At 26.4% G+C, this 21,794-nt stretch overlaps 2 protein-coding genes across 3 annotated transcripts; both read right to left on the bottom strand.

Annotated features, from left to right (window-relative positions):
* Positions 1–22: 22 nt before the first annotated feature.
* Positions 23–15,615, bottom strand: LOC132918863 (E3 ubiquitin-protein ligase RBBP6). The gene is made up of 17 exons (XM_060980192.1): positions 15,002–15,615; positions 14,242–14,329; positions 13,338–13,380; positions 13,219–13,263; positions 13,067–13,155; positions 12,397–12,514; positions 12,210–12,334; positions 11,999–12,153; positions 11,702–11,929; positions 10,569–11,049; positions 10,320–10,483; positions 10,079–10,241; positions 9,704–9,910; positions 9,439–9,630; positions 9,253–9,351; positions 8,366–8,476; positions 23–2,951 (listed from the first exon to the last, which is right to left on the bottom strand). The coding sequence occupies exons 1-17, from the start codon at positions 15,165–15,167 to the stop codon at positions 623–625; spliced, it is 4,803 nt and encodes a 1,600-aa protein (XP_060836175.1). The 5' UTR covers positions 15,168–15,615; the 3' UTR covers positions 23–622.
* Positions 15,616–18,367: 2,752 nt separating this feature from the next.
* On the bottom strand, positions 18,368–20,691 carry LOC132922568 (uncharacterized). Of its 2 annotated transcripts, none has more exons than XM_060986142.1 (2): positions 20,461–20,691; positions 18,368–19,465 (listed from the first exon to the last, which is right to left on the bottom strand). In XM_060986142.1, the coding sequence occupies exon 2, from the start codon at positions 19,361–19,363 to the stop codon at positions 18,707–18,709; it is 657 nt and encodes a 218-aa protein (XP_060842125.1). In that variant the 5' UTR covers positions 19,364–19,465; positions 20,461–20,691; the 3' UTR covers positions 18,368–18,706. The 2 variants fall into 2 exon arrangements, with proteins under 2 accessions (XP_060842125.1, XP_060842126.1); XM_060986143.1 differs by lacking the exon at positions 20,461–20,691 and adding an exon at positions 19,963–20,408.
* Between the last annotated feature and the right edge of the window lie 1,103 nt (positions 20,692–21,794).

The following is a 21,794-nucleotide window of genomic DNA, read 5'->3' as shown; positions in this document are numbered from 1 at the left end:
TGTGCTATGATTTATCATTGAATTCAAATTGAACACACCATCATAGTGACTTACTCAATTATGAGAGACACTTCAACACTTGACACCACCAATAATGTACGGCAGAGTGATTAACTACTTTTGTTTTCAAAAACACAAGTGACATGTCAATTGACCGTGACAGTAGTTTACTAAAAAAAAAAAAAATCACTTCATAGCTATACATGTATTGTACTATAATTATCTTAAAAATATACCATTTTACTTATTATAGTAATGGAAAATTGGTGTTCAAAATTGGAAAAAAAGATTATCTAGTACACAGATTTATTTAACATGTCTTTAACGTAATCCACAAATAGTTAAAATAATGTCATCGTCCATATTTACAAAAATAATATAATATATGTATATAAATATATAATTAAAATAATAATTATAAGTGATGTACTTATACATAATAACGTCTTATTTATAACGATATATATAAAATTGAACAACACAGTTTAAATTAAATTATGTACTAAAAAAAAAAGATATTTAGTTAATAAAAAAAAATTGGAGTAGAACAATTAAAATTTATTTTTACAATCAATTACTATTGACTATAGAAAATTTAATGTTTGGACATATATTTATTTTTCTATCTATGTTTAGTCTTTTTCTTCTTTTTTAGTGGTTTTTTATGTAGTTTGTGTTTACGCTGCTCTTTCTTCTTCTTTTTTTTATGTTTACTACTATTAGCATCATCAGACTCTGAAGATGAATCTGAATCATCAGAATCTGAACTACTAGCTAATTTCTTCTTTTTTACGTGTTTTTTCTTTCGTTTTTTTGTCTTCTTCCTCTTTTTAGATCGAACAGGCGACGAATCTGTTGATGAGCTTGAACTACTAGAGCTACTTACTGAATCGTCCGATTCTTTATCTTTGGGTAATTTTTTGACTTCTTCTTCATCGTTATTGTCATAAGTCTCATCACTCACTTTGCGGTCTGGTTCAAGACGACGGTTTTTACGTTCCCTTTTCTCAGTTTCTTTTTCTTTTGGTTTCACTTTTTTCACCACTTCTTCTCGTTTTTCTTCTTTTTTCTTTACTTCTGTTTTTTCCGAACGATCTTCTTTTTTAGTAACATTTTTAGTGTCAACTGTACGATGATGTTTGTCGTCTGGTCTAACTATTCTACGGGTTTCAATTTTCTTTTGTTGGTCTGTTTTTTTCTCATCGTCACGTCGAGAAGGTCGATTGAAAGAAGTAGTTCTTTCTGTTTTAGCAATACGATCTTTTTTCAATGAGTCCCTTCGAGTTTTTGAAGACGCTCTGACTTTTCTAGGTGGTGGCTCTGGAACGATAAGTGTAGAATGCACTCGGACAGGGGATCTAGAGCGGGAGGCCTTCCGCTTTTCATTTCTTGATTTGTAGTGTTTATCATCTTTATCTTCTATTTTTTCACCAAGTCTGTCTTTAGCTGATATACGTTTTGTGACATCTTTATTTTTTTTGTCATCTAATACATCTGATGGTACTGTTATCTGTATAGAACTGCCTAATTTTCTAGCTTCTCTCTGAATAGATAATGAATCTGCTGCAGCATCAGACTCGACATTTTTTTTATCTTTATGTTTTGATGCGTAATCATCTCTTCTTGACGACTTTTCTGTTCCTGTTTTTATTTCTGATGATTTATCATTAGATCTTCGTTCTCGGTCAGTCCTTCTATCTTTGATGTTTTCCGGTTTTTTATCTTTCACATCTGGTCTCTTTTCTTTATCGACATCATTTTTTTTATCTTTTGAATCAGTTTTTTTATCTTTGATAATATCTTGTTTTTTATCTTTAATATCTTTTTTATCCTTACTGCTATCAATTTTTTTATCCTTTACATATTCAATTTTTTTCTCTTTAGATACGTCAGACTTCTTTTCCTTTACACTATCTGGTTTTTTTTCTTTACTTACATGTTTTTCTGCTTCGATTTTCTTGTCTTTAGTTATATCCAGTTTTTTATCTTTTATGCCCTCAGATTTATCAACAACAGTTTTTTTGCCTGACAATTCTAGAGTTCTAACAGTTTTTTGAAATATAGCGTTTTCTGCTCGTTTTAATACTTCATTTGTAACAGAAACTTGACTACAATCAGTATGGATTTCTGGATTGTCTACAATACTTCCTTCTTTTGGTTTATTCACATCAAATTTATCATCTATAGTATTAGTATCTTCTTCAACTTCCCATTTTGATCGTTCGGGCAATTCTGCTAGAACTTCTGGTTCTTTTGGTTTTTCTTCAATTGTTTCTCCCAAGGTTTCTTCTTTAGAATTCATATAAGTTTCAGTCTGTTCCGTTATCTTAAAACTGCCCCAACTAGTGTCCACAGGTGCTACTTCATCTAAGTCGCCATAAAGTCCATCTGAGACATTTTGGGTATTTTTAATTTTAACTTCTTCTTTGACTGCAACAGATTCGAATGGAGGTGGTGATTCAGATGTTCCCGGAGCAGCTGGTTCTTGGTTAGACTGATTAGCTCCTCCGATTTCAAGCTTAATTTCTCCTTCACTGATTTTATTTTCTTTTTCATCCCCCTTTTTACCATCATCCTTTTCTTTTTTCTCTCGACTTTTCTTCTTCTTTTTTTTGTCTATGTCTATGTCCTTTTTCTTTTTTCTTTTTCCCTTATCTTTTTTATCCGTGTCTTTATGATTCTTTTCAGGAGACAGTTTATGTTCTTGTCTTTGTTTTTCAAGTTTATGGTGTTTGGCAGGCGATTGACTTTTAGATTTCTTTTTTTGTTTATCTTCTTCCTCCTTCTTTTCTTTTTCCCTCTCTCGGATTTCCTTGTCACGAATTTCATCCCAATCACGCACTAAATTGGGATCCATTGCATAGTGTGGATCAAATTGTGCATAATTGTTAGCGTAATCTGTTGAACGGTCAACGCCTATCTCGTAATGCCCTTCAAATTGCCCACGAAACCTGTTAAAAACAAAACAAAAGTAAATTTATTAATAAACTATGTTAGGTTTATCTCATTTTAAATAAAAAAAATAAACTCATTCGAGATTTTAATAGGCTTAAATGTTCACATAATATTAGGCCAAGATATCTCTGAAAACGATAAGATTTTAATAGTTCTCTAGTATACTCGTTGAAGCCCAATACGTAATACAGTATAATCTGATATTTGTTTTGATGTTGCAACAAAATAAAGAATTTTTTTGATCCTCGCGATTAAAGATGTAGAATAATGTTCGATGTAACGTACTGCATTGTTGTTGTACCTGTAAACTTCTATGATTTTTTAGGCCAGTATTTAACACAAGTTTTAGATTTATTTCTAAATGGCTAGAAAAGTGAAAAGTTTATTTGATTTACCTTTTGTCTTAAAATGGTTCCAAAATTGGCTGGAACATCTGCATTATTTTGACAGGATAAGATAATAATTATAAAATGGATTAATATTATGATCAAGAAATGTAATTAGGATAATTGGATAAAGGACTTATTTGGTATATTTAAGTATACATTAAATAATTATAAACCAAAAATACCTAGTATGACTCAAAAACTACTATTAGTAAATGTGCATTTAAGAGTTATCTCAAATTTAAAAGACATCTTTCGACTTGTCCAATATTAACTATTTTGTTCATAATAAGTAAATAAATTAACAGATTAAAATTTCAAATATACAATTCAAAAGTTGAAAATAATTAAATTAAAATTTTTAAGATTACACTTAATGAATAAGAAATATAATTTTATTTTATTTTATTTTATATATTGAACTATGGACTTTTAAAACATGCAGTATAACTACGTTAAAGGAAAACTTAATTGCATAGTCTACGATTACTAAAATAGTTAAAAGAAACTAATAGATTAAATATATTATTAATAATTTTTAATAATTTCTTAATATATTGAATTGCCATCCAAGCATATAATACAGAAGTTGTGTAATATAAATTTAGATTAATTAAAATAGTGATATTATATTTGTATTTAACATAAAAAAAAAAAATAATAATAATAATAAACAAAAATCAGCCTATTAATACAGATTAATTTTAAGTATTAAAATTTAAAAGATTACAACAATTTAATAAAAAATAACAGTTTACACTGCTAATACAAATCAAAAATATAAAATAAAACTAACCAGAAAAATAAAAGTATATTATATTTTAATAGAATTTAAACAATATGATAAAAAAAAACTGTATACAATAACTTCATCAGAATATAATTATTACCAATTATTACCAATTTTTTTTAATGATAATGCAAAATTCTCAATATTGAATAAAAAGTTTCAATTTACAAAAACCATCAATGTAAAATTTTATCACATTTTATTGAAATCATAAAATAAAATTTATCATGAATATATAAAATAAATATGTTAGAGCAACATTTTATATACATGTATGTATAAAAAAATCCTTTATAATACATAATAAAATTTACATTAGATATATAATTAGAATAATTTTAAACAGCCTATTTTAATTCTGTTACACAATCAGTCTTAATTTTAAGTCTAAGTTTTTATCAGAGATACATTTGGTTAAATATATGATCTTAACATAAATTAAAAATATACAAATAATAACGGGACAACAAAATTCAACTGATAAATATAATTAAAAAAATACAGATTTATCACAGATTGAAATATCACAGATACAATAAAATATTAATTATTACTAATAAACCATACAAAATTATAATGTGAATCACAGATATTAAATCAATATAATATATAAGAAATATAATAGTATATTAAGTTAGAAATATAGTATAATATACATATAATATACAAATCATAGGTATAATTTATTAAACCAGTCAATTTACAGAAAACAATTTTTCCATTATATAAGTCTATATAAAATTTTAAAAACCACAAGTAGGTAAAACAGAATTAACATTATTATGACGTATTGATATAATAAAAAAATTAAATAAGTCAACAAATATTTGATAATGGTAGTAGGTATTATAAAAATGTAATAATTTAAATTTAAAAATAAATCATATTATTTAGGTATATATTATAGAATGTGAATTAATTTCTATTTTCCAACTTATGACATTACTATAACAAATATTACAATACATTTTGTATTACACAATGATATAAATTTTGTTTATTTTTGAGTTTCATTAAATAGTTAAAGAAAAGTTATAATCAGTGAGAATTAATACATTAAATTTAAAATAAAAACAAACGTGAATAAAATTTTAAGTTTTTGAAAATAAAGAAAGTATTGTAAATTTTTGAATCAACTTATACTCATTTAACTTTAATAATTAAACAATTTTAAGTATTAAATATTTTTAAACCATACACGGTGGTCAGAGTGGTGGGACCAAAACCTACAAGTTGATTTAAGATTTTGATGAGAGTTAAGGGCATGATTTGTGTGATGATTTTACCTGCCATCAATAAATGTTATAAGACAACATGGATAATCCAACCTAAATTGTTTTTTTCTATCAATTGAGAATCACCAGGGTTATTAATTACTAGGACATTATTGTATAGAGCATAATTAAGTGGAAAGTTAAGTTGGATCAAAATATTCTTCTATTCAGTAGTAATAAACAAATAGAATTTAATCAGTAGTAGAAACTCAGAATTTAGATAATCTAGCTGCATAAATGTGATGATGAACACATTAAAGCAATACAGCCGTTGTTATCTCTATCTATAAGCAACTTTAGTTGAAGTTTAAATTAAATTTTATGTACAAGTTGGCCTTATAACAATTTAAGAAGTTTTAGTACTGTTTTTAATTTGAATATATTTGATAAATAATTAATTATAAATTAATATTTAGTGTTTAAACACACATTTGAATATTATAAAATGCATAAATTTGGAGTGATATTTTATTACTTCGCCATATTAAAGATGTAATATTAATTTATGTATTGAATAAATAAAACGAATGATTATTTTCTTATTCATAAATAAATATTCGTCTAACTAGAATTGTGGTACAATATTTCAATTAAAAACAATGATAAATAGAGATTATTTTATTGATTCAAAAATTAGAAGATTGCCAATTTCTTAAAAGTTAAAATACTTAAAATTCTAATTTTATTTAAGGATGAGTACAAAATCTACCCACCTTCCTCTACCAGTAAAAATATGATTAAAAAAATATTTTCAAGTATGGTTTTGTTATCAACAAATTGAGTAACTAGTAAATTAAAAAATACGTTTTTTTGTAAATTCTATCTTTGTTCAATTTACATTATTTTTCTAAATTAAAAAAAATCAATAAGTACCCTTGTACAATTTATAATTTAATAAGGTAATTATGAGCAAAATAAATTTAGGCGAATTACCTTTATACCCGCATAATAAATGATATATTTTTGGTCGAGTTCGTTATTGTTTATTTGAGCAACTTGTCATTCAGAATTTGTCAACTTACTAGGTGAGAGAAAATTATGTTTGTGACCAGAAATACCGCTACATTACCACATAGAGTAATACTCTTTGCATTGTATATCAAAATATTCGAAATCTCCTTGAGCACCATATTTATTATTGTACAATAACCCTAAAATAAATTATTTTCCCTCCAAATTGGGTTTAAATGATAACGCGCATCAAAATTATAGATTAATATTTGTGGACTGTAACGTCTGTAACATACACAGGAAATAGTAAAAACACGTAGGTACTTACTACAGAGTTCAATGTGTGAAATGTTAATTATTAATAAGTGAGGAACGGATTTGCACAGAAAATTCTTTAGAATTATTAGTTGATCTCAACTATTTGAATCATTACGTTGTTATATTAGTGTAATTTATTAAGCATTGATATAATATGTTTAGTTACAAACAATTTTCTGTATTGAACAGAGGACAAAATTTAAAATATTTAGATGAAATAAATAAAGTAAGAATCAAGAAATTATGAAATTTATTTATAACCATTCAAAAATACTCAGTTCTAATTTAAATGTTATATTATTAAATACAAACTTCGGACAAATACATGTCAAGTGACATAATACTTTTGGAGTAAAAACAGCACATTATAAGTATAAAAAAAAATAATACAAAATTTATAAAATCCCAAGTCAGTTAAAAAAGAAATATGAATTGATAAAATATTGCTTTAACTCATTCTAGAGTAATCAAAATATCACCTAAACACATTACATTACAATAATTTTAAATCAGTCACTCAAGCTCATTATGCAGAATTGCCAAAATTCAAATCAATTTTTACTCTTGCCTAAAAGAATATCTGACAATTATAATTCAAATGATTAAACAATAAATAAACATTATTGTAAAATGAATACGTTCTTGTTTTGCTCAAAATCAAAAACTAAAATCATTATATACACTGGATTTGGATATACTATTTTAATCAGGGACGTAACAGGGGGGTGTTTTGGTTGTTCAAACACCCACCAAAATACTTGGGTTTTTGCATGGTTATTTACTTATTCAATTTTAATGTTAATTTTGTTATATCAATGTTTGTATTTAAAAAAGTTCTACTTTTCAATAACTGATTTTCAAAAACAACCCCCAAAACTTTTTTCTGCATACAGCCCTGATTTTAATGTATTAAATAATTTGGTTGTATTAAAATGAAATGTGTAAGCTATATAGATTATATAATTAATGTATATTATATTTATTATTTAAAATATATATATATAAATTATCATATTCATTTGAAATAATATGCAGATTTAATTTATCTGTTGACAACTCATTTCAAGTACTTTTAAATATGACTGTAGCATAGCATAAAATAATTATATTTTAACTAAGATGATTTTTAAACTAAACTCATTCATAAACATTATGTATTGTAATACTTAAACTTTTATTGAAACAAACAAATAAAAACTTATTTAAAAAGCATAAAGTTTGAAAATAAATAAAAAATTGGAAATTATTTCAAATTTTAAAAATTCATGATTTATACAATCCTTTATATTTACCAAAAATTAAACTACAAGTAGCTAATAGAGATCAATAAGTAAAAATAAAATAAAACAATTGACAATGAATATTTTGTTGAACTTGAATTTTTCATAGGATTAACAAAGACATAAAGATATCACTATATTTTATCACAGAATCAATTATTCGAGTAATACATTTTCATATAAAATTTAAAATTAACGTATTAGAAAAAAAAAATAACAACACCTAATAAAATATTTATGATATTAGCTGATAAATAATTATAGTTGAAAATTAATAAAATTTTGAATTAAAAAAATTCATGTTGGCAATAATGATTAATTGGGTTTCCTTCTTGTGGTAATCTACAGTGTTCGAATATGAACTCACTATCGGTACTAGATACTGCAAAAACATTTACAACAAAACTGTACCTGTGTGATTGTTGATATTGTTGTGATGTTCCCTTGCTCCAGGCACCTCTACCACGCCAATTTCCTCCCTTAGATCCAAAATTGTCATCTTCTCTATGATAGTTGTTAAACCTAAAATAAATAAACATAATAATTATATAAGTTCTTCCAATTTATTTTCAATATTTCTAGTACTTAAATAATATAAAAACATTAAAAATTAATTAGATACATTAAAGTTTAGCTAATTTAATTCTACCTTATATTATTTGAACTTATAAAAAAAAATATTTAAACCCATTTTATATAGAACAGTTAAATAAAATTGAGTAGGTATTTTTATGATAAATAAAATATAATAAATTAGATAGTTCATCATACTAAACTAATACATCGAAGCTGACTTAACAGATACCGGCTATAACGGATACCTCTCTCAACGGATAAAATAATTGGCATTCCAGTGTATTTTGACCTGACTACAACAGACGGTTATATTTTTCCCCACTACTTTGATAACAAACGGCAATACTTAAGTTTATACACGAATATAGTTCCATATGTATGTTAATACTATATCACAACAATAAGGTACACAATTACATATTAAAGAATGGATTTTGATCAAATAAACAGGTGTACTATTGTATCACCAATAACGATAATGTTAACTGCATAATATATTTATAATCAGGAATGACATATGTTAGTTTGTGTGTACCTATACATAGTGTTTAATAGAAACTAAATGGGAGGAAGAAGTAAAATTATATTAATTACAATGATCGAAAAAGAATCTACAAATGTTTAGCCCCTAGCACATTTAAATGTTTTACCATAAATGGTCTGATGAAAAATGACTACGTGATATTTCTTCTAGATTGTATACAAAAATTAAAAATATATACCTAGCAGGTGAAGAGTAAAAAGAAGGAGATCTTGATCTGAAACGAGGTGATGGCGACATTCGGTTTCTGTGAGTTAAAGATCGAGATCTTGAACGAGTTCTAAAATTAAATATGTACAAAGCATAAAGTAATTAAATATAAGTATAGCCAGTATAGCTCATTGTAGTTATAATTATTTAATTTTACCTTCGATGAAGAGATAAAGATCTGGATCTTCGTCCTTGTACATCACGACTTGGACTACGAGTTCTTCTCCTCGATTTAATTGGTAAACGTTTTAAGGGAGATAAACTCTTCTTGCGTTTCCTTACAGGACTACGAGAACGTGTACGGCTACGTCGTCTAGGAGTTATTGATCTATTACGTAGTAAAGGTGACCTATAATGATCATAAAAAATGAATAGTGTGAAGTGTCAAATAATATCATTATTATTTGTTTTTATTGTATTACCTTGATATTGACCGAACTCTATGATTCATTATCCTCGACGGTGAACGACTTAGACTGCGAGACCGTTCCCTAGACCTAGATCGTGATAAAGATCGGGATCGAGACCTGGATATAGAATGACGAACTCTCATATCCCGACGTTTACTGTCACGCTCTCGAAGTATTCGCTGAAATACTGCTAGTGGATCATCTATAGTTCTTTTATTACTAAATAAATAATAAAATATAAAATTCAGAACTTTTGATACTTTACTGCAAGTTTTAATATATTAAGAGAGAATATACTAAATATTTTAAATGGTTATAATTGAAATGAAGTTAATTTATTATTTAATTAAATTCTTAAACATTCTACATTTGCTTTTAAAATCTTACTTCATATAATTTCCCCCATTACGATAATCTGGACGATAACTAGAACCCATTGGCTGTCCACGAGTTGGTCTTCTACTATATCCTCGATGGTAACCTCGACTTCTCATATCAACAGGCATATTATATGGATCATAATTAGACATGGGCTGTGGTGGATAGTAACCTATAAAAAATAATTTTAATTTTAAAGCAAATATTATATATATATATACATGAATTAAATATTATAGATGATAATTACCAGTAGGATAACCTGTTCTCATCATTGGCTGAAGAGATCCAGTTTGGTTATCAAATTTGTCCATTTGATGATGGTTTGACTCGGGAGGATGCATTCCTTCGTCTGATGAAGCATTAGCTGGGCTATTGTTTCTGTCTAATCCGGGTGGTGGAGGATTATGAATTCTAAAACAAGTATTCCAATTGTTAATTTACTTTTTTTTTTTAATTTAATATTTAAATAAATTATAAAAGATTATAATTAACTTACGGTTGCATTTGATTATAGCCAACATCAGATTGAATCGATGGAGGTGGATGAGCAAAAGGAGGTGGTGGTACTGAAATATCTGCGGGTCCTACGGGCAAACAAGGGCGCATGTGAGGGTGAGGGGGGATAGATAAAGATTGAGAATTAAAACGTGCAATATGTGGCACACGATTTTCTGTAGACTTTGTAACTGTATGTCGTGTATTTTGGAAAGTATTTACAGGTAAATAAACATTTGTATTATTGGGACGATTATTATTGTTCACTGACACTGGCGGGACTTGAGATTGAATTTGGGATTGACTGGTCTTAAATGTAGAATGATTGTGAGAATTATTGATTGTGCCAATTGCAGAGTAGTTACGTTGAGTTTTATCAATAGGGTCACCAACAGCAGCGATTTTTTGATAAATTTCATCTCTGGATACTTCAATTGAAGGATCAGACGGTGGTGATTGGGTGCTAGCTGGAATGATCACTTCTGAAAGTTAAACTCTAGATGATATACGTAATTTAATTTGGAGTTTAATAAGAAATGAAGAGGACCAGAAAGAATAGGACCTAGGATAAAAATGTTAAGAATATTATACTTAGAATTCCTTTTGCGAGTAGTAACATATAAAATTAATATTGCTGCTGGAAAATATATTGGAACCATGAAACAAAAGTAATAATTACCACACAAATCATGTAAACAAATCAAATATAACCTAGACAGTAACCTATTTGTTAATTAAGCTATCAACATTTAAATTGCATTTACTTAAAAAAATAAAATGTGAATTAAAATGAGTATATCATAAAAGCTCATAATATCTAAACAGTATTTAAATTGACATTCATTTTCAAACTTTATAAAGCCATATAATTAAATAGAATAAATAATGTTATTTTATTTTCAACTTCTGGATCATTGTTTAAATATATTATAATTTTAAATATTCATTAAATGAAAAAGATACATGATCTAGATGCTTGAAGTCTTCAAAATATAGACAAAAAGTTGAAATTCAAAAATGTATAATTGGAAAAATAAAAGGTTAAGAAAGATGAAAAAGAAAAAAGTATGATAAAGAAAATATTTAACTTTGGAGAATGGAATAAAATTAATAAATAAATAATATTTAACTTACCTTCTTTTGGTGGCTGAATATTTATTTTGGGAATTGTTGCCGGCTCTTTGGTGGGAGTTATTTTTTCTTTTGCAGCTTCAATACGTTTACTATATCCAGTTTTATCTTTAAAGCCATTTACAGCATTTCGTAAATATCTATTTGGTATTAAAGTTTCTGGTGATATTTCTTTCCCGTGACAATCTGGACATTCGTTTTCCTCAGATTCTAGAAGAGCATTTCGAATACCTAGGATTGATAAATAGTAAATACTTAATGATTTTAGTTTTGATTATTGAAATAAGAAATGTAATTTACATTCATCACAAAAAGAAGTCCCACAACAGGGCATCATTATTGCATCTGTTAATAAATCAGAACACAATGTGCATAATAAATCTTCAGGAATTATTACTTTTTCAACCTTAGTTTCTTGTTTTTTTTGTGGTTTCATACTTTGTTTATAAGCTTCCCTAATATAACATAAACATTAATAAATGAACCAATACACTGTGTTTAAAATACATACTGATCAATGCTAGGAACGGCAAATGTACCCAAACCAGTTAACATTGCTCCAGGAACTGATGGGCCATCAACTGGCACTAAAAATCCTCTTGGAATGCCTGTAGCTTTTTTAATGTCAATAGGATCCTTTAATAAAATAAATTATATTAAACCTTAAGCTATTACAAATAATCAATAATTGTTCTTACTGCAGTCGTATTATTATTAGGACAATTTTTTATCCAATGGCCAGGATTATGACACCGATGACAAACATAATTTAAAGGTACTTCACCATACTGATTCCCACCTCGAATTTTCACAAAACTAAAATGAAAATTTTAATTAATTATTATAAGAATTTATTATTTGTATTAAATGAATAGTTGTATATACATCATAAGTGAAACAATGAAATAAACTTACAGGTTAGAAATAAGAAATTATCAATTTAGAAATATAGGGAGGTGAATAGATTTAGGAAAAAGATAAGTAAAGGATAATGTTAGAGTTTTGAGAAAAAAACTCTGAAGCCAAAAATTTGACAGAAAATATTATTTAAAAGTTTTCAACTGTTAAAAAAGCGATACGTGCTTATATTTATGTCACAACACTATAAACAATTTTTCATTCTTCCATTGGGTGATTCTTTGTAATATGATTTTTTTTTTATTGTGTTGGAAAACTTTAAAATAATGGTTAAAAATAATAATAATAAATTAGTCACGGGATGATACATTTTTAATGTTTGGTCGTGAAATGATAACAAATAAAGACCAAACATTTTGTGAAATAAATTTTGTTTTAACTATTGAAATATTATAAAAAATACTTTATACCTATGATTATTCTAATATTTAATTTAAATTATTTAATTACTTGGATGGATCATATTCCTGAGTAGATTGTGCCATCATAGCATTGATTTTATCTTCTTCGCTTGCATTAGAACCAAGTAAATCTGCACCCTATAAAATTGCAATATTAGTATTTTAATTGAATACATTTGAATTAAAAAAATATAGTTTTACCTTAAGTTTAGCAGAATCTGGTTCGTGTGAATCTAAATTTAATATCTATTAAATTAAAATTCATAATTAATAAATCATACATAATAAAAATAAATCTAAATATATTATAAAAGATTTACCTGCTTTGAAAGGACAAGTTGATTGTTTTGTTCAGCTCTTTCCCTAAAAATAAATAAATAAATAACTGTTATAATTTGTTGTCAATTACTCATTTAAAATTTAATTGAACTATTAAAATGTTAGGTATGTGTAAAAACACTAAAAACTAAAGCTTGAAAAATTTATCAACATAGGATTTTTAACAATAAAATCAATTAATGCATAGAAAAAAATAAGTAGTGATAATGATACTCAGATTTTAAATTGTTTGAAAATATAATATTCCAAAAATCTTATTTTATATCTGAATTTAATTTTTGTATACAATTAAAGAGATCTTAAATTGAATAAAAATTTTAACAAGAAAATAAAGTATGTTGTACAATAGTAGAGTACTTTCTTAAGAATACATCACATATGTTTGCATGTGTCATTTGAGTCTTAAAAATGTACAACATAACAAATTTGTATTCATCAATTCCAATTTGATGTTGTTAGCTTTAATATAAGAGTGAATTGACCTATTATTAAACTTAAAAATAAAAACATAATCTTAGTTAGTTTTTTTATAATATTTTAATTTTCCACCATGAAATCTGTTAAATATTAAAATTTGCTTAGAATTAAAATATACGATACTTTAAAAACGATCAACAAAACACATATATGTTCTCACCATATGATTTTATAATAGATCAATTAATTCTAATATTAAAACCTACAACACCTAACCCGAATGATTAAAGATAAATTTACTATGTTGTTTGTTTTTAAGACCGACGATAAACATGCAGTATTACCCACCCTCTAAATAATTGAGTTCAAGATATTGGAAGTCAATTATTTGCTACTATTTTACTTTACAACATATAAATTATAAAATAATATATAATTAATAAATGGAAAAGGAAAAATAATACATACCATGCTTTTTTTTGTTGTGTTGTAAGTGGTATCCTTGAAACAATTAATGACGTATTTTTAGGAATTAATGTTTGGTCATCAGTATATTCTAAAATAATAATTTAGAATCATTAAAATAAGGTATATTGTATACATTTTAAATAGAACTAAGCAATGATACTTCATGTATACAAGTGTAACATATTAATTGTTAGCTCTTACTTTGTAACTCTATTCCCTTCCTCTTAATTACGTCTAATTAAAATAAATCAATCCACATTTAATTGAAATGTTGATTATTTACTTAATTTTTAACTTAATAAAATACAATTAGAAACTTCTCGACTTTATCAAACAAATATAGAAAATTAAACGAGAAAAAAAATCTACTACAAAGGTTCATTAAATCTTTAAGAACATATTAAGGTTTTAAAATTTTAAAGATAAAAAAAAATAATAGGTATCTAAGTTGAAAATTATTATTTAAAACGAAAAACGCAAACGGAAATTTTCCAATTGATAACATATGTATTCATACACAAATTATGAATGGATTAAAATTATATTGTTTCTAATTTAGACTACCTATTATAGTTTATGAAGATTATCATTACCTGAATTAATTTAATAATGGTCAGAAAAAATGACTCGATGAAAAATCAATGACTATAGATAGTTTAACACGCATTCAAAAGTATTTTTTAAAGTTTTAGATATTATATTTAATATTAAGACATTAATTAATGTAAGTACAAAGCAGGATTACTGCTGTTAACCTTACCTTCATTGGTCTGGGCATTGGTAACCTGTAGATCAAAATCCGTGTTCTTGCCGATCTGTTTCTGATGAAGTATAGCCTTTTTCAAATCTCTCACGGATATGTGAAGACCATCAAAGGTGATCGTATCATAGGAGATGGCGGATTTGAACTTGTAATGAACCGACATAGTGAAACTAGTAGCACGCGTTCAGGCCTCGGTGTTCGATTTTATTTATAGGTACGTAAGTCTACTGACTTATTTGTTTGTACGCTTGAGACTCGGTAAATATTCATAATGTCGTTAAGAGACGAGAGTTAAGCCCCGAGAAATAACCGGAAAACTCACCTATCGGTAAAGCTGACCGGGCGGAGGGGCTCGAATAAATAAGTTCGGTAAATCAATCTGATAAAGACAGATAGACGGCTGCAGTAAACGATTAAACGAGTGAAGTATTCGGTTGTATAGCATTGACGTCTTGCAATATGTTAAGGATTGAGTAATAATAGTAATAATAATAAGAGTATTAGTGTAAGACTAAACCACTGAGGCTAATGCCCGAGAAACGGAAGAGAAACGATAAAAAAATCCAAAACATGTAAACAACACGAACGACGAACCGAACGTTTTCGACTTTCGTTCGGACGTAGATGACAGTGTCGCCAAAGTGGGCCTGCTATGCAACTATAATAAAAAAAAACTGTGCAGTGTACACTGCGATTGAACCGCTCAAACTATAATTCAACATTTTCATCATAGATCTATAAAAATTTCAATTCCATCATATAGTTTCGAACCCTCGACTAGAGGTCTAGAGCTGGGTTCTTGTCTATGATTTTAATCATACAATTTTCACAGAATACTGCTCACTCGTTAATAATTACCATAAAAAAAAAAAATTAAAAAAAATTGTAAATTGGAATAAAAATTAAACGTTAGTTACAATAGCCAATAGGGCTCTAAGGGCTTGGAATTTGATGACCTAAGAATAACTTAAAGACAGGCAAGCAGGTACCGCTCTGCTGCACAGTTATGTGTTTACGAGTTCAGTAGGTCGCTTAGTCGCTGTAGTGGCGTAGTGACCAGTGTCCAGTGGGTACATTAAATTTGAATTCAATAATACATCTATATTATGAAAAACGATTCTGAATTTCTGAACAGACGACTGTCAGTCTATAATATCTTATATCTACAAGTATATTTTAAGATCTATTAATATACGAGTACCTATTGTCATTTATTTTACTATTTTATAATATTGCGGTAGGTTGATAATTTTATGTAGGTACCTACATTGCATTTATTATATTATCAGTATTTATAATTATTATAATATGTACCTACCTATTTGATATTTATACCTTATTAATATACTTTTGTTATAGCTTTTTAGTTCCAGTATGATCTTATGAGGAACATTGGATTAAATTTTAAAACTTTGACTAAATACATTTTTACTATAAAGTTGGTAGGTGGTACTTAAATAGTTTGTAGTATTTGTTATTTTGACGAATTTTGTAAATAATAGTTGAACTTCAAATGTAGGTGCCTATGTAAAAAAAATGATGGCCATGTACATTATACTTTTAATAATTTTATACCTGTAAAGAAATAGTTTATAATGGGATATTATATTACATTTCCAAAACTCAGCGAATAAATTTTTATCGATGTTTATGTAAAAAAAAAAAAATCAAAAACTCCTATGCCTATATATTATAGCATTGATTATAAATAAATAGTATTTATAATCAATGATTATAGATAGCTCAAAAAAAAGCCATAGACGGGAGCGTCATTTTGGGGAGGGGTGGTCAGGGTTTGCGGTTCTACCCTTTACTTTAAAATAGTTCCAATTGGCCTGCGTCCTGATGAAATAATGCACGAATTTTACGCCCATACATTGTATAGGTATACTCTAAAATCTTAATTTCACCAGACATTTACTTATCCCAGCTTGTTTTTAACTCGCTCAAACACATTATAAGAAACTCACCCAAACACATTAGTAGGTACATTACTTTTATTATACGGGTAAAAACTAAAAAGGTAATTTGTCCAAACGCAGAACGTTCGATAAGTAGCACACCCAAAATACCTACCTAGGTCCTGGGTTAGGTATCTGAAATGACGTCCCCGGCTTAAGGTTTAATTTTTTCCAAATACAGTTCGCATAAATATGTATATTATGGTAATATATGTATTATGTGATATATCCTAAAATAGCGTGAATAGGTTTATCGTTCGTGCTATAATTTTATAAAAAGCTTAAAATTAATCTTAATATTTTGAAAATTCCAATGTGTAAAATAAATAATAATTAGGTATATATATTACATAAAATAAGTAAAAACATTATTTTAATTTTAAATGAAAAATAATGTTTTTACTAATTTAATGATCTAAAAGTTTTTTGTATTCTGTAAAAATTTCATAAAACCTAATTTTCAAGCCTTAGCTATGAAAATTGAAAATGTTTGGTAATGGGTATTCATTTTTAACAACAAAATAGTTTACACATTTGTGTATGTACAGTCTATAGACATTTAAGACATTTTTGTCGGAAAATGTTGATATTATTATTGTATAATTTTTTTGTCAAGTAAATAAAATTGACTATGCCTTTGTATTTATTTTGATATAATCAAATACACAATACATTATGTTATTTCTAATAATTTTGAAATGTTTTTCAAAATATTGTCTAGTATGATTAATGTGGTGTTTAGCATGACTGACTCATTTATTTTATCATGAGTATTCTAAATCCTAGTTATGTCAGTATGTCACTGAAGGAAACTCTAATCTCCATTTTCATGGAGTTAAAGTTTAAGTTTCAACACTAATAAACAAATTCCACACATATATGACTTATCATATAATCATTAATCATTACTATTTAAATTGTATAAACAAAAATAATTTTTCACAAAGTGTAAAATCTCTACAATGTTTATACAAGAGAAATAAAAATACCTATAAGACATTCGAAAGTTTTATAATTTAAAAAATGTGTAATAAAGTTCTTGAATTCCTAGCTATGCTACAGTCTTTAGTTACTACATATTATTATTATATATTATGTATTATTTATACATAATAGTAGTTTCCAAGCAACTTTTTAAGTTCAAACTGAGCTTTTAAGACTTCAAATATTAATTAAAATATAACTTAAGAGATAATATTTACATTATAATAAATTATTAAGCTGAATGGATCATCATATTAAAAAAAAAATAATTATTATATAATTCCATTTAAAATGGGTAAGACCTTATTGTTTATTTTAAAGCTGTTATAATATAGTCAAAAGATTTTAATATTTTAAGTATTGTGATTCATTATAATAACTACCTACCAGGTTAGGTAATGTATAATTAAAATCATGGTATTAAATACACCATTTATTTAAAATATAAATATCTTAAAATTAACAATATCTCAAAATGTCAATATTAAATTAGTTGTTAATTTATAATATAGTATTTACAATTATGTAAATAACTAACATATTACATTTTTGCCTATGATTTATACAAATATATTTACATTTATTACATTTATAGAAGAGATTATTGATAAAAACTGAATGATATTTTATGATTTTTCACTTGTCAGTATTATTCATTATTCATTTTCAGTTTTAATCAATTTGCTAAAATAATACATATAACAGTATTAAGTTACAAATAATTTATTTAGGAGCACAATAACACTTATTTATTTATTTATTTATTGGGCATTTGTCTTACAATATCCATCCAAGATAACACTGATTCGTCCGGAGAAGGGGTGTTAAATTTGAACCCGCGGCTTCGCGTTTCGATCAATACATTACAGAGATAATTATTCATTAAGTTTAAACTTGATTTTGGGTATTTTCGTCCCAATGTTAAACTTAAACCTGAATCTGGTTTTTCTAAAGGTGATTTCCGCACCTTAGCTAATGATTTAGTACGAAATATTTTGTATTTTTTTACATAGCTACCTTTATTGTTTAGAGGTTGTTTAGAGTTAGTTTTATCTTCACATTTAATATTATTGAAACTCCCATTTTTCACGTCAGAAAGAGGTAGTTTTGGTTCAATTTTATTAGTATTTTCAACAACTGAAAGTTTAGGTTCATCCGAAGATAATAATGATAAATGTTTGCTTATATAATCTGATATGTTTTGGCATTCACCAGTCACTTGATTATTAAGATGTAGTTGTGACATTGAAGATGTAATATCTTGATCACAAGAATATAACTCATTGTCATCAAACATCAAATCATTCAAGCCAAATGGTGTTTGTAAATTAATCTTGTCTGATTTTTTTGTAAAATTTTTATTTTCCGATACATCTGCTTGTTGTAAGAGAAGATCTAATGATTGAAAAGACATTTTCGATCAAGTAGTTAGTCTTCAATGCGGTACTATAGTGTTTGATGAAATATTATGTTTGTTGTCTCAAATTAAGTAATAATACCTAAAGATATAAACAACCTGAAAAAATAAAAAAGTTGTCTAAATTAATAATGAATTAACAACCATATTTCAGTAAAACAACCAAGTAGTTAATTAAACTCGAATAGAATAACAATATCATATTATGTTGATATGTTACATTGCTAAGCAATATTAAAGCATATCAATATCGTGATATATAATCTTTATTTATTACAATAAGACTTATTACACAGATTACAAGCACAAAAATGTGAAATTATTTCTTGTCGATAACTTTTCTAATAAGGAATTTATGAATAAAATGATCAAGAATGTTGATAGATATGAGTATCAAATATAAATGAATTTATAAATATAAAAAGAACATGTATATTTAAGTATTTGACCAGTAAGAATATATTTATTGATTTTTGTATTTTGACAAAAAACAGTAAAACTATTTTGGATTGAAGTTTATGCATAATATCATAGTTAGTATAAACATGATATTATTATAAGTCTTATAATCATTGTAAATTCAAGGACTCACTTACTTGCTGATAGTTTGATTTATTTTATTTACCAATAAAAATTAAATTATCTGTGAATTTAAACCCGTTAATATATCATCTAGTAGTAATAATGTTCTAAAGCAGCGTTTCTCAAAGTGTGGGTCGCGGCCCACTGGTGGGTCGTCAGTCAATTTTTAGTGGGTCGTAAACAATTTTTTGAATTATGATGTCAATGCTGTTATTAACCATAACAGAAAACAAGCACATATTTCGCATACACCTCATTATTAAAAGTACATTTATAAAAATAAATTGGTTATAAACCTATAAAATACTAAATATATATTACAAATTTATACATATTTATATAATACAAATTTTGTTTTTTATAACTACTTTTTGAAAAGTCAAACCATGTGGGTCGCGAAAGATTTTTCAGGGTAAATTTGGGCCGCGGTACTAAAAAGATTGAGAACCACTGTTCTAAAGTATATAAGCAAATAACATAAATATAACAGCATAAGTAATTGTTTGACTTACCATAATACTGAACAGTGTTGTTTATAAAAACTATTTCCTTGGGTTTTAACTGATAAAATAATGGTTAAAGATTACACTTAATATTTACTAAACATTTAATAAAAAAATAAAGAAAATCTAATACCACTGTAAATTTCAATAATAAAAAAAGGAACTTTATTTTTGATGTACTCAAAAGTTAAAAAATAAAAATCACAATAACAACAACAAAGTATTATTAATCTACTCCAAAACAAAACGATCGAGGTCATTTGTATAGTCAGCTGCTATTTGAACATTTATAGTATATATATAATTGTTTTGTGATATATAACAGAAATGATAAGAATAACAGTTGATAACAAATTGATAATCATTTATATGGAACCAATGCCTATTAGTAAAGTAATGTAATGAGAGTAGGTTACTAGGGCGTATGCCGTAAACTGTAAAGGAACATCATATGGTTGGTATTTTGGTAATGACAACATGTACGTGTAAAAAACAATAATTGACATTGTATTTTAAGTTACACGATTGTAAATTGTCTTTTATTCGGAATAAATATAAAAATACTATAAATGAAACAAATATAGGTAGAATTATTAAAAGTAACCTATAGATCAGGGGCGACGAACCTTTTTGGGGTCAAGTCCCAAATTTTCCCAATCAAGATTTTGAAAATTTATCACGCGCCCAAAAGAAATTAAATTTTCTAAGGATAAAAATAAAGTTACTGATTTATTATACATTATTTTAATATTTTATTAAGGAGGTAAGCACAACTTTTTTTTGTAAAAATAATTTTTAAAATGTATATAATTTGTTTCTTTGAATTTCTTATAACAATTTTTTCACGTGCCATTGAAATTTGATCAATGTGCCACCTTTGGCAGTTTGGCATGCCGTAAGTTCGCCACCCCTGCTATAGGTAAAACCTAGCTAAAGAAGAAATTAGAAAGTAAAAAATTAGAATTAGATATGTTTTTTTTAATCATATTTGAATAATAGTTTTAAAATTAAACTTATAAATAATTTCGAGTAACGAGGAAAAAATTGTTTTATTATGTTGCGGCACAATTTGTATTGTAAACCCCCCCCCCTCCCGCATTTTTTTTGTATACGTGTCTGCTCTGTTGTCCAATGGCCACTGATGTTGCGGATTTTACTTATTCAATAATAAAAAAAAAAATAAAATTTTCTGCTTTGGAATACGTAAAATTATAACGGTTAAAAACTATAGAAACCCCGTAACAAATATCATCAATACTTTTTAAAATAATGAGTGGTTCGTGGTGATAAAATCACCTGGCGTAGTAGTATATTAAAATGAATATAAATTATTCTATAATACA

Source organism: Rhopalosiphum padi, chromosome 2 (genome assembly GCF_020882245.1).
Source record: "Rhopalosiphum padi isolate XX-2018 chromosome 2, ASM2088224v1, whole genome shotgun sequence".
Lineage (NCBI taxonomy): Eukaryota > Metazoa > Arthropoda > Insecta > Hemiptera > Aphididae > Rhopalosiphum > Rhopalosiphum padi.
The sequence above is the reverse complement of the archived record's forward strand: the minus strand, read 5'-3'. Positions and strand labels throughout refer to the sequence as shown.

Coding starts and splice junctions, on each gene's coding strand:
- LOC132918863 (XM_060980192.1), bottom strand. CDS start 15,167: ATGTCGGTTCATTACAAGTTCAAATCCGCCATCTCCTATGATACGATC. Junction 12,154..12,209: donor GCCGTTCCTAGCATTGATCA/GTATGTATTTTA, acceptor ATGTTATATTAG/GGAAGCTTATAAACAAAGTA. Junction 10,484..10,568: donor GGCTATAATCAAATGCAACC/GTAAGTTAATTA, acceptor TACTTGTTTTAG/AATTCATAATCCTCCACCAC.
- LOC132922568 (XM_060986142.1), bottom strand. CDS start 19,363: ATGTCTTTTCAATCATTAGATCTTCTCTTACAACAAGCAGATGTATCG.